This window comes from Dromaius novaehollandiae, chromosome W (genome assembly GCF_036370855.1).
Source record: "Dromaius novaehollandiae isolate bDroNov1 chromosome W, bDroNov1.hap1, whole genome shotgun sequence".
Classification (NCBI taxonomy): domain Eukaryota; kingdom Metazoa; phylum Chordata; class Aves; order Casuariiformes; family Dromaiidae; genus Dromaius; species Dromaius novaehollandiae.
In genome coordinates, this window is record NC_088130.1 from 12395436 (window position 1) to 12408572 (window position 13137).

Sequence of the window (13137 nt, forward strand, 5' to 3'; positions counted from 1 at the left end):
ATATAAATCAGCATAGCACAGACCTGCAGGGGTCTATCATCAGCTGATGAGTCAGTTCTCCCTTTTTAATGTTAATATGCAGAGATCTCGAGCTACAGTACTGAGGGAAAACTCAGACTTGGGGTCAGGTTCAAAGCTGGTGGGGATGGGTGCAGCAGCTCCATGGACTGAGCACAGCTTTCGCCAGCTGTGAATTTGGCCTGCGGAAGTTATCCACAGACTTCTGCAGTGGCTGTTTCCTACAGGCTCTTTAGTTCTTTCATTTGTCTCTCTGCTCTCATGAGAAGCTCTAGTTTTTCTCAGCATTCTTGTCTTTTGCACTGGGAGCTGAAGAACTTTGAAGTGTGCCTCCTAAAACACTGATAATCATCCTCAATTAAAATGAATAATGAATTTTTAATTTGCCACTTACCCTTAGGATCCAGTTGAGTAGCTAAGAGCTCATCTCAGCTTATATCCTAAGTTGAGCTCTCGCAGGGATCCACTTTGAATTAATGCTGCAATAACACCACAGCTTTGGCTGGCTGGCTGGCTGCTGTAAGCATTCCTATCCCTTCTTAAAACTGTCAAAACTCTATCTATACGTTGTAGCACCCCAAATAATGCCAGGCAAACAATCGCATTACCACTCTTCTGAACCCTAATTCAATAGTATTGGGACTGCAACATGAAAAGTTTTGCAAAGTGGTTTCCTTACACAGATTATATCAATTCTTAGGCAGGAGTAGAGGCAGTAATGCAGGGAATAGAGCAGAAGTATGTCCTGTGGTTACTGTCCAACGTGAAGAATGGGTCCCCAAATTTTTTAAAATGAACTGGCTGAAAAATCTTAGTTCCTGGCAAAAAAGCGGGAACATTTGTCCTAAAAATGGTTGCAAAAAGCACATCCCATTTTTCATCTGTCTTTACCTTCTCAATGTAATAATATACAAAAAAATCCCCTTTCAAGAACTGTTACAAATACAGTAGCAAGTTTCTAAATCCCCTTTTATTTAATACATTTGTAACACTATTCGATATGCGGCCTAGGAAGACAATGCGAAACATTCAAATACTGATGTGAGTCTAGAAGTGTTTGAGTTTAGCTCAGGAATAATCCTCTCTTGGGTTGAAGTTATCGAGTGCTTAGCGTCAGGAACAGATTGCACATTCAGGCAGTTATGAGTGTGAATTTCGTATTTCCCCTCTCTCCCTTCAAATAAATCAGTGTTTCATTTGCCTTTCAACAGGAAAATACACTACAATTGAATAATGCCCTAATACAGAGGAACCCAGAGGATGGACCCAGTTCTATGCAGAATTCTGTTAAATCCTAGTGGATCTTTATGAATGCTTAAAGGTCTCCACTTAATAATAGTTTTTGTGGGTCTCAGTCAATTTAGTAAAAAAGGTGTATTTCATACTAATTAGAAATCATTTAGCTGGCAGCAAAAGCACAAACCAAGGCAATAGTTAGAAATTATGGGACATAGACTCTATAGGCACCATATAATTATTACAAATTTATTGAGATGAACTGCTTCTTAACTTCTTCCAGCATAGCTTACACAAAGAGATTTTTATATTAAAATTCAGCCTGTTCTGCAACAAGAACGCAGCTTCATTTATTATGATTAAGCAAACATTAGAGTGCACATTGTTTACTATGAGACCGAGAAAAATGCATGGGACAATTGAAATATTTTGGGTTTAAGCTAGAGTTGAGTTTGCCCTGTCATAGAATTTAAAAGGTAAGAGTAGTATCCGGCATCCCACATGCGAAGTAGCAAAGATTTGATATATGGGAGAGGTTAGGCATACATCCTAGCATTTTTCTCATTGTCACAAGCTTACATTTACTTTTTTATAAAGATTTTATGCAATCTAGGAATAAAAACGTTTCAAAAAGCAATGAGAAAACATTCTAAAATAGTTCTTCTATTTTTCCATAGTGCGGTGACTAAGTCAGATCAAAGTGGTGCCAGAGTATAGAGTCAGAAAGTGAAATAATTTGATTATTAGCAACCTCAGTGATTTCACTGATCAAGAGAAAAGATATCCACACAGTCAAAAAGGAATGCAAGACAGTGCTCTGTGCTTTAATATCTGGCTTTAACTATTCCAATTTATATGCAACTTTCATCCCTATAAGACTACTGCACTTTAAAAAGTGTTTTCTGATGTTCAGCTTCAGTATTTCTTGTCTGAATTTCAGCCCCATATGTCTCATTGCATTGATTTTTTCCACTAAATATATGCACTGTTTCCCCTCCCTCTTGTGTGTTTCACTCCAACTTTTTCCTCATATCTTTCCACTCTTGTACAAAAGAATGATTGCTGCTCTTTGAAAGAAAGTATCAAAAATGAATGGGCCATCTAAAGAAAGACATCGTTACCCATAGAGCTGTTAGCAGCACCACAAACTGCATAATACATGGAATTACATTATTCTCAACTGTAGAATGGAAAGTAGTGAAATGGATGGGATGCGTGGTGAGATTTACCAGACTAAACAGAAGGCACGAGGTGTGCAAAAGTGAACTAAGGTCTTGGGAAGTCAAAATTGTGATGTTGCATGTGTTCTGGGAAAGAACAACTGTAAAATCATGCTTTTGGAGGCTTCCTCCTGCCTCAGTGTCAAAGAAAGACCAGACAATGTGGTACAGAATGACAGAGAAATACAGTATGAACCCCAGAGTAAGCTCTCAAAAAGCATGGGATGAGTTTGCAAATTGTTGGTGCTCATCACCCAGAAACAACATACAAAAACACTGAGGACAGGGAGCACCGACACCAAGATGAAGGGTTATTTGGGTCGGGGAGCAAGCGTGAAGAAAGCCAGGCTGGAGTAGCAGCATATCACTGCTAACTCAACACCTCTTGATTTTTGCAGGTAGCATGTCACCTCTCTACACTACAGTGATTCCTAAAAAACCACCTTTCCCCCACGGCTTTATCCTCTCAATTCCCATTGCTGCGGTTGCCACCTTGCAGGATGCACGTGAGACACAGCCTGGCAAGACACCCTCCTCCGCACGTCCCAGGCCCTGCTCCATGTCGGGGCACCTGCTCCAGCCTTCTCCTTTCAGGGCTTTCTCACGAAGGGGCAGTTACCATTTCTTCTCCTGCCGACAGCGCTGCGGCGTCCCAGGGCATCAGCAGAACAGGTATTCCCACAACTGCCCGCCAAAGCGCACCTCAGGACTCGCTATACCGCTCGCTTTACAGCGATCTGCTTGTGTGATCTATAAGCTGACAATATTCATAGCGCGGCACTGTTCCTGAGAAGATTATCATGATATATGGTAATATATGGGATACGTGATATGGTACTTTACATATTTTGACTGCTACAAATGGTTGCTTTCTAACTGCTTTCTGGATTCTCGATAGAACGAACACATTCTGTCAAGTTCGGTTATGTAAGGACATATTCCTATCTTTGGAGAAGAAGGAGGAATTTCACATACTTGCTTTAATGGATTAGAAATGTACCCACTCTAGAGAAATATATTTTCATGCTTTAGAAATATAAGCTACAGATCGTGTTGTTTTTAATATTAACTTCTCTTTTTAATTCATTGGTATAACAGGCTGAAAAGTCAAACAGTGCAAAAGATCACAGAAATGTCCCCTGTTTGTTTTATCCATGCTCAATTTCAGTTAAAGGATGCCATTGATTTTACTGGTTTAAATACTTAATCCAGCTGCTTGTTTTATTCCAATATTCATAACCACAATTTGGAGAGGATCCCATGGTCTTGGGTGCTGCAAAAAAACACATTTTCAGCAGCAAATTTCTGCTCCCCAAAACATGCATTGTATACCAACAGTAATTAAACTTTTCCTGACTGTGAGCAGAACTCTGATTGTATTCCTGCTGGCAACACTTAACCTCACAATAAACATAAAGGGCCATATTTAAAGTGGCAGTTTCGGCAATGTCTACAGTGCATAGTCTGTAGTGTGATCGAACTCCAATTAGGAAGACTGCCAATGGTTGCCACTGGTAACATTATTGTGGCTTTATTAGTTGGCCTGCATTCGACATATGAATTGACTTAATTGAAAGAGAAGCCAAATCCCTTTCAGAAATATCCAAAAAGCTTTAGAATTTGCAGGAAAACCGAGCCTAAAGTATACTTTTAGGCTACCTACTGCATGTTCAAATTGTTTTAGATTAATTGCTGGATTGCGTACATTTGAACCAGGTTTAGTTAAAGAGGCACATTGTATCCGGCTTATTGAACTGCTGTGATCTGTGCTAAGTGTACTGAGGAGGACTGCCAGAACCAACATGAGTCTGATCCAAAGCCCACTGCGCTTAGTGGGAGGCAGTGGGTGCTCAGTGGTTTGAAAATCACAGGGTGAAAAATCTGGTGCTTAAATATAGTACCTCCTAGAAAACATTTTTTATTTTCTAAGTCTACGCCAAGAGTTTTAACACAGACTGTGCCCTCCCTAAGTCTCCTTAAGTCAGCAAGTGCTAAAATATGCACTTAGTAAAGTATAACAACATATTCAGTTATTTATGAACATTTTGATCCTTTAAACTATTGGGCCCTGCAACATAAACTCAGTAAAGCCATTATGTAAATTTGTAATTAGGCTGGTTTTGATCTGTAAATTTTCATTCGTAAGTATGAAAATTTACAAATAGAGAAAGATTACTAATTTGGAAGAGAGAAAAAGATAAAACCATAAAATTTTACAAGCTTTCAAAAAATTACATTTTTACATTACTGCCAAATTATGTGGCAATCTTAGAGGGTAAAGACAACATTTATTTCTAAATAAGTGATGTAAAAAAATTCAAAGTCTATGCTTACTAAAAAAACGTGTTCACTTCAGCATCAGTTCAGCTAGAATGCTTCAGCATCACAATGCTCTAATTTATTCCTCTACTTTTATGTCCATTTTTGATGAAGTTGAAATATTTTCTAACTGAGGAAAGCTGTCAAGTTGGTTTTAAACCTTGCCATTCTCTGCTCTCTTCTCGAGTGTATGAAAAGGGGAAAGAATTAATTAATTAGTTAAAAAAATATCAGGAGAAGGGGGTCTAAGTTATGTCAGATGAACTGAAATGAGCACGGAACTGAAATATTAATATATTCTGATTGTCACCTTTAAAGAGGTAATGGTGATAAGAAATATGTCCTAAGGGTATCTGCACAGAAATGCACATGCTGCACATTTTTAACTGCTCACCAGATGGCAACATTGCTCCACCCGAAATACAGCTTAAGGGCTTCTGCTTTAGCTGCACACACCTGAACTGCAAAATTTGACTCTCTCCTCTGTAGGAGGGATACTAAAATATGGCTCAGGAAAAGGAAAGAGGTAAAGAAACATGATTACGCCAGACTAATGTCACAGAGCCGAGCCATCAGTTCGGCTTTCCCGTGTGGTCTGCCACAGCCTTGGAAAGAAGTTGCAGGAAAAAGGGAACATCAACATAGCAGCTGTTACCGTCACCTTAGGTAAGGATTTTAATTTAGAGAGAGCTTCACTGCATTTTGAGTCAGCTGGTCCCTGCGATAGCCCTTCACGTAGCATCTAACTGACCAATGCATGTTTGGTGAGCTGTCTACTAACACTGGATTTGGCACAGAGAACAAAGCCTGGAGAGATGGAGAAAGGAATTAAACAAAAAATATGTATATACACATATATCAGCATGGAGAAGTGCTTTTGCAAGCAGCACAGCACAGCAACCTTCCCAAGAGACCCACGTGCGGCTGGTGGGTATTGCATGCACGAGGCACAGTGCTATGGATGTCCCGGAACAGGATGGGCAGAGGGGAACAGGCTCAATTCTCCTAAAGTTAATGGGAATTTCCACTGAAAGGGGAAAGGTGTGAGACTGGCTTTGAAACACACCCTCAGCAGAGGAGCCGAGAGCGTCTCCAGGTGAAGACCTCCTCCCAGGGTGGGATACTGAATGAGCCCAGCGCTGAGCTCCGGCCTGAATGCTAGTGCAGCGAGGAAAATAAGTAAAAACTTTATACAGTACATAAAGATGTTCACTGAAGGACCTGAGATGGATGTATGAACCCAGCTAAATTAAAGATTACTTGTGCACAGGAGGTTATTTGCAGTTTCCAAGGGGGCTTTTCTTTTGCATACCCATCTTAAGCCAGTCTTTAAAATATTTTGCAGGCTTTGCTTCGCTGTCATTTCCCAGGCAAAGGCAGGCTCAAGAGGGCTGTGTTTCACAGAGGATTTGGTGAGTAGGATAGGTGATTTCCCCAGGCCCCACCACAGGGCTGCCCGAGGGAGCTCCTGCCCGTGCTGAGACACACGCGGCAGGACAGGGCCAGAGGGGACCGGGGAAAGACAAGATGAAGCCTGAGGATGGCAACCTTTCTATTTAATTTTCAAATTTGGTAAAAACTTTTAAGCACTCCAAGCCTTTGGGTGCTTCTCCCTTCAAATAGTGCTGATATTGAAGAAATATCATGTAAATATACATAGACAACATTTTTTTCTGTAATTACAGAAGCTTTGGCTACCCAACCTTGTGTGCTCTCTACTGGCACCTTACCAACTGCCTAAATATATTCAGATACAGGGCACTCTTCAGTTTGACCTGGAGTGAACCCTGAGCCAGTCTGTTTTCCCCACAACAGCATCCACTAATTATTTTTTTTTCATCTTTACAAAATCATAAGCTGGTATCTCAGCTACAGTCAAGCCAGGGAAACCTTTCCGTTAACTTTCACAGACAAGGATCTGAGCCACACGTTGTGTGAGAGAAGTAGGATGCTTAGCTCAGTGACAGGAAATGTTATGCCCTTATGTTGAAACGAGATGGTCTTTAATTTGACAAAACTCTAAAAATAAGCCTTTAATATCTACTAATTTAAAATCGCACTTGGGAGCAAGCGTTACCGTCCTGCTGCGGGGCTGCCAGGGTCAGGAAGCAGAAATGCCTCTTTTCCCCACGCCGGCTGACCTCTGCTGCTCCCTCTGCGAGGAGAAAGCCCCGCTCCGAAGGACCACGTAGTCGCCTTCGAAACCAAGGGCAGACGCTGCCCCACGGGTCTGAGCTGCCACTGCAGCATCAGGAAATCTCTGCCTTCCCCAGGCCGAGGCGAGGAGTTGGCCTCTGCATCCAGCAGACTGCTGCTTCTTACACCTCGCCTTCCGTCCCACACGGCACAGATAGCCCATCCTGCTTTTCATCAGCTAATGTACAGCTGTACCTGGAATATCCCACCTATAAAGAGGAATATACCAGCTCTAAAGACATGTGAGGGAGCGCTACGTAACTTAAAATTGTCGATACCTACAGCTGTTTCCTGGTCCAGTATTTAGAGATGCTGGTAAGCATACAATGCAGGAAAAGCTGTATTTTGCCTGCTGTGTCATTCTAATACCAAGCATTGAAACATCTGCTGTGTAAAAGTTTTGAATTTCAAAACTGTTAAGAGGAGCAGTTTCATTTCCACTGCTAAGTCTAATGCAGATGAAGTTATGTTGAAGAAAATGAGAATTTCTACATTTAAATTAAAGGAATATAACTGTTAAAGATCAAAGTATGCCTGACCAATTTAATTACTTTTTTGGGGAATTAGAAAATTAACATGTGCAGAAAAGAACACAAATGATGTGTAAATTAGTTCATAGAGTATCTTAGAAAATATTGCATGCATAATTGAATCAAACTGACAGGGAAATAAAGACTTCTTTGGATTTTTGAGAGAATCTTACTGTTGGATAGCAAGCAAAAAGTAAATAAAGTAATTTATGCAATTGCAGCAAGTTATTTAGTCAGGTGCAGCAGGGACCATTGTTAGGACTTATTTTACAAGCATTTAACATTTTCATTAATAATGTGGAAGAGAGGGTTCGCAGCATATTAATTAAATGGCCAGATTATTCTAAACTGAGTGAAGTCACAAGTATCAGTGAGAACTGAGACATACTGTAACAGGACCAAAAAGCTTAGAAAAATGAGTATGAAAGAGATAATGAGATTCAAACTTGGAAAAGTGCAGCTAGACATATCTCGATAAAGTTAGCCCTGTACAGGAAAAAAATGTAAGTGAGAAACAACTAAAGCAATAACAGTATAAGAATAAGAAGAGAATTGGACATCGGTTGGCAAATAAAGCAGAAGCCATAAAGACTGCTTTGATTCTGGCCTGCCTGTGGAGAAATCATCATGTCTTGGAAAGGCTTAGAGCAACTTTTAGAAGCTCAGAGGTGGAAGGAATTTCAAGCATCCATTTATAGGGAAAAAATTAAGAGGGATACATCCAGTCAAAATCAGGTAAGTGGCAAGTGAGGTGGTGCTTAAAAAAATGCAACTATTTGAAGAATATAAACATTAGGGGAAAACAAAGACTGGAGATCTCCCACATCACGAGATCTGCTAGAAAGTCTCCAATGAGGAAAAGAACTAACATGACTAGGAATACTTAAAACAATGGCTCAGTTCATCACTAGATGAGATAGTATAAAGAAATTTTTATCTAGGTAGAAGAACTGATACAGTATAGCTTTTCCATCTTCTATATTCTCTACGGGTTTCACCTAACAGTTAAGGCAGTTAACTTCTACTTAACATGAGTTGGATGTATTCCTAAATCTCACTGGAGTGAGTAGGATGCAATGCTACAGTAATATTTAAGCACATTGTAATACAAAATCAATGCATACGAGTGCTTCTGAGTTTTCCTGTTTTGACTCAGAGACCGCAGCTCTATAGAGGTTCCAACAATCCAATGCAGCATTAAAAGGCTGTTTGTTTTTAAACATTGAAAATATCATTCAGCTGTGCACTAATCCCAATATTTTATGGTACTTCTCATCTATTTTTTTCAGTTATGTCAGTTGTTATACTACCTTATCTCTCACTAACAGCCTTACCTCTCTGCTGTGGGTGTCACAAATGACATAGAACAGAATTTGGGTAAAATCCTAGCAATTTAGGAGCCCAGTTCCAATTTCCAAAGGAAGTGGAATAAGAGTTCGGGCCTGCCCTAAAGCTCCATAAATCAAAAGATCCCATTGACTTCCATGGGATCCTTTGGCTCATAAAGCTATAGCCCCATGGCTGTATTCTCACTGTTGGGCTCACTTCTGTAACTGAGCGTAAACCTGAATTCACAGACTGTCCGAACTGTCATATTTCCAGGTGCCTCCTCTGACTGTCTCTGGGAACATTTCCCTTTGGGTGCAGTAGGAAAATAGCTTTTAGGCCAGCTTCAGGTCTCTTTGACACAAGCATGGATAATGACCTATGTGGAAACTCCAGCAGCTAATAGCTGAGAAAGGGGTAATTGTCTCTGTGGCAGTTTAAATTCTCTCTCAGCTGCTTCTGAGTACTAAAAACACTATTCCAGGACTGAGGTTTGCACAAGCCATGTGCGAATGATAGTCCCAGTCACCAGAGCCAAAAGGGAAGGTGAAGATGTTCCTCACCAGCGCCCCGCACTACTACGTGGCGGGCGTAGGAGATTACTGGACAGCAGCTCAGGCCGAACATGCCCAGCAACCATGCCCCACTGAGCAGAGTGGCAGAAAAGTGTAATTTTCTTCTGTGCTATTTGTAAGTAGAGTGTGCAGTTTGTTACACACCTTCCTGCACGTGAGCATACATGGGAACAAACATGCACCTAGCTGCACCTGTAGTTCTTATCGGACATTAACTACTACACCCACCCTTTCTGTAACACCCATCGAGTGCATTTGTAGCATCATCACCCCTGGCCCAGACATCTCCAGCCAGGGCCCTCAGACGGTCTGAGTGCATGCATGCATTTACGCTTCTTGCCATCTTCTTTTTTTGCATCCACAAGGCAGCACAGCCAGGCCAGAGCTCTAGAGTTTGTAACGTGACGTTAATTCATTTGTTATGGGTGCTGCTGAAAAACATATGTTTTTTTTTCCTTCTTCTTCTTCCTTTTTAATTAAACCCAATTAAAGAAGTATTACCCTTTACTTATATCCTCAACCACAACTGACTCAGCATTCATCACTTGCTGAGGTGGAAAGTACCTAATTAGGATGCCAACCTTCTTTTACGTTATTTCTTTACGCAGAAAGCACCGCTTCCAGTTGGGTTGGAGCAGTAGGACTAGAGCCATTAGCTGAACAGAGATCTTCCCTAGAGAATGATCTCTAGCTGGCCTTTCAAGCTCTCACATCTCACAGAGAGGTCTCTTTGCTGCTTTTCAAGGAAGAAATCACAGGACAGATGCCCGAGATGCTTCTCCAAGGCATTCGAGCTGTCGAGCTGAGCTACATGACTATGTTCACCTCAACCTTGTTTGTGCATCTCACGAGATCAGTGTACTTACTCTGCATGCACGCCTGTGCACAGAAGTAGGGAGCTGGTGCTTTCTGCAATAAATATCCCCCCAAACAAGCTGCTAGAGGGCTTCTGGGTGTTGACAGAAATATGGGAGGCTGGCTAAAGAGATCATTTATCCGTCCTAGTAACGAGCTCATTTGAAACAAGCTCCCCACTGCTAATTATCTCTTGGTTCTGATTGATTCATTTTTTTTTCACCTGCTTTGGTGCTCCCATTTCATAAACAACACATGAAGTGCTGAGTTTAAGAAAGTGAATAACTTGCAGATCTTGGTAAAAAAAAAAAAATCACAAAAAAGCTGGCCTGGCATGTGAATTGCCTCTATACTATACTAATTACTACCACACTGATTTTCTTTCCTTTAGTTCCTCTGTGTGTGTGGGTACACATACATATCCATGTGCATATATAATTACTGTACAATGGCACATAGAATGCTTGCGTAATATTTTAATAAAGATGCTATCGCAATCTAATTTATATACAGCCATTACGAGCTGCAAATTGAACACCAGAAGAATACGAAATGTCCTTACCTATTTCAGCCATGGATATTCCTGGAGCTAACTGCCCGTTGTTGAAAGAGCTATAGGTAAACAAGTTTGGTACAGAAGTGAGGTCATAGATAGGTTCCTGCTTTATCTGTTTGATTCCAGTCATGTCTAACCCAGACTGATCCGGGGAAGGCTGGGCAGAATCCACATTGTAATAACCCTCAGACTTCGGCAGGTCGATGACGTGCCCGTTGGAGTAAGTGCCACCGGTTTCGTTATTCAGGTTGCTCAAGCCGTTGCTGATGCTGTTGCTGTAAACCCTGGCGAGGGCTTCGGCCTCGCCGCTCTGCTGCTGCCGCTGCTCCTGCAGTCGCTGCTGGTGCTTCTGCACTTCAGCGTACAGGCTATCCCTCTGCTTTTTGGACATTCTTCCAAATTTCACAGCTGAAAGGCAAAATGCGATGCAAACCATTGTCCTATCTCTATTTTTTTCCTCTTAATTCCCCACCCCCCCATTGCTCTTCTGATATTTACTTTTAACATCGCTTTTGTGGCAGAAATTTATCTTTCTCTGTGGAAATGCGAGAGGATGCATAGCTTTACACCCTATGCATCTCACAAATGGAAAGATATCAAGCGCTTGGATTTACAAGGTGAGAACAAGAACTCCTTTTTGACAGGAAGGGCCTTAGTCAAGTAACTCACTTCCGACTGTGAATGTTAAAAAGACCCTGCATCTTTTCTCTTGTCTCTGTGTTCACCAAACAACAACCCAGAGCTATATGAAATGTACAGTCTTTAGATTCATATCCCGTGTGATTTATCAACTTTCCACAAACCTTTAAACTGCGCACTAACAGGATTAGTACTCTGGATGAAAACAAGCCCTAAAGCGTTATTATCGCATCCTTTCAATAGGGTGTTATCTTCACACTTTTTTTTTTTTTTTTAACATTACAGGTTAGAGTTAGAACCTGGAGGAAAATAACAGATGTGAAGGTAAACAACACAAATGAATGTCATCTTTTCCACAGAGGCAAGACTCAGGGATTTACACAATCCACTTTTACATAATTTCCATGCGCAAAATCCATGCATTCCCTCTGATGAGAAGGGGAGGAAAACATCAGAGCGCAAACCACTCTGCCCAGGAACAGGGTTCATTACAGCAACATTGAAATTTTCAAAAACAACAAGTTAGCTGCTGCAGAACCATGAGGAGTGAATCTACAGCCTGAATATATAGTGGGTCACACCTGATTATCTTTTTTTCTCCCCATGTGTCTTTAAATTCTGGCTTTCTATTAGACTAGACCTTGGGATCTCAGAGGAGAGATAGCTATTCATGCTCTAGAACAAGTGAAGTGAGATCCTTCAGTTAAAGATACATCTGGAAGAGTTTATCAGAACACAGATAACAGGACTTTCTCTTTGAAATATAGTTACAAAATGAACAGGAAACTCTCATTTTTATATACTAGAAGAAGTATTTTCCAATGCTGAGTATTTCTAGTCAATTTATAAATTGAGGTCAATTCAGAATCATCAGAAATAGTAGCACAAGGTGGGCTTGGTTCCCATTTTCGCTAGCCCGTTGTTCACCTATAACCCTCCAGAAGAGTCCAAGCCCTATACGTGGGTGGACATGAAACTCTTCCACCAGGAAAGAGAACAGAAAAAGAAGAGAATAATATCAAAAGGGAGTGTAAGACCATCAAGGAGAATGGCTGCCCCTTCAATTTGTTTGTTTCACTCTAAGAACTTGTTTTTCTTGCTATCAACCTCAACTTACTGTCCCCTTCACACAGGCTGCAAGCTACCTTATGCAAACATATAGGCTGCCTCTGGAATCTGTCCTCTATGCATTTCACACTCTTATGGACAGTATACAATGACTTTATTTTGAAAATGCCACTGCATATTTTCTTTAATTTTAGGGCCTCAGTAATAAAAACAAACACCCACTGCTTATTCTCATTATATATTCATTAATTGGATTCTCCAGCTGCTGTCAATTAGCATCCTGCCTCCACATGATAAAAATGAATCTGTTCTATGGCTGAGAGGTAAAATTCACATTCAATTTCTCTGTTAAAAAAATCCATAAAGGCTATTTTAAACTTGCGAGAGCCCTCAATATTGTTGAATATAAGCACCCTCACATAAACAATGAGAGAAGAAGGTGATGCTGTCAGAAGAATCACTCTTTGTCTGCAGGCAACAGTCCCTGAATTACAGGTTGAGAAGACAGCACTGTCGGTCACATAAAAATGTCCCTGTGATACCTCAAATCCTTGGGAGACATTACTTCTAGGGAGAAAGCACATCATGCTGATGAATTA

The 13137-nt window shown here is 40.9% G+C and overlaps 2 protein-coding genes across 2 annotated transcripts in view; one reads left to right on the plus strand and one right to left on the minus strand.

Moving 5' to 3' along the window:
* LOC135324166 (uncharacterized protein C9orf40 homolog) overlaps positions 1-13137 on the plus strand; it is a 206908-nt gene that overhangs the window by 170162 nt on the left and 23609 nt on the right. The gene's annotated exons all lie outside the window — the stretch shown is intronic.
* The window catches only part of LOC135324165 (nuclear receptor ROR-beta-like), a 143887-nt gene that overhangs the window by 27401 nt on the left and 103349 nt on the right, over positions 1-13137 (minus strand). The window contains exon 4 of the mRNA XM_064499827.1: positions 10838-11239. Within this exon, the coding sequence (XP_064355897.1) occupies positions 10838-11239 (402 nt within the window). The remainder of the gene's footprint in view (positions 1-10837; positions 11240-13137) is intronic.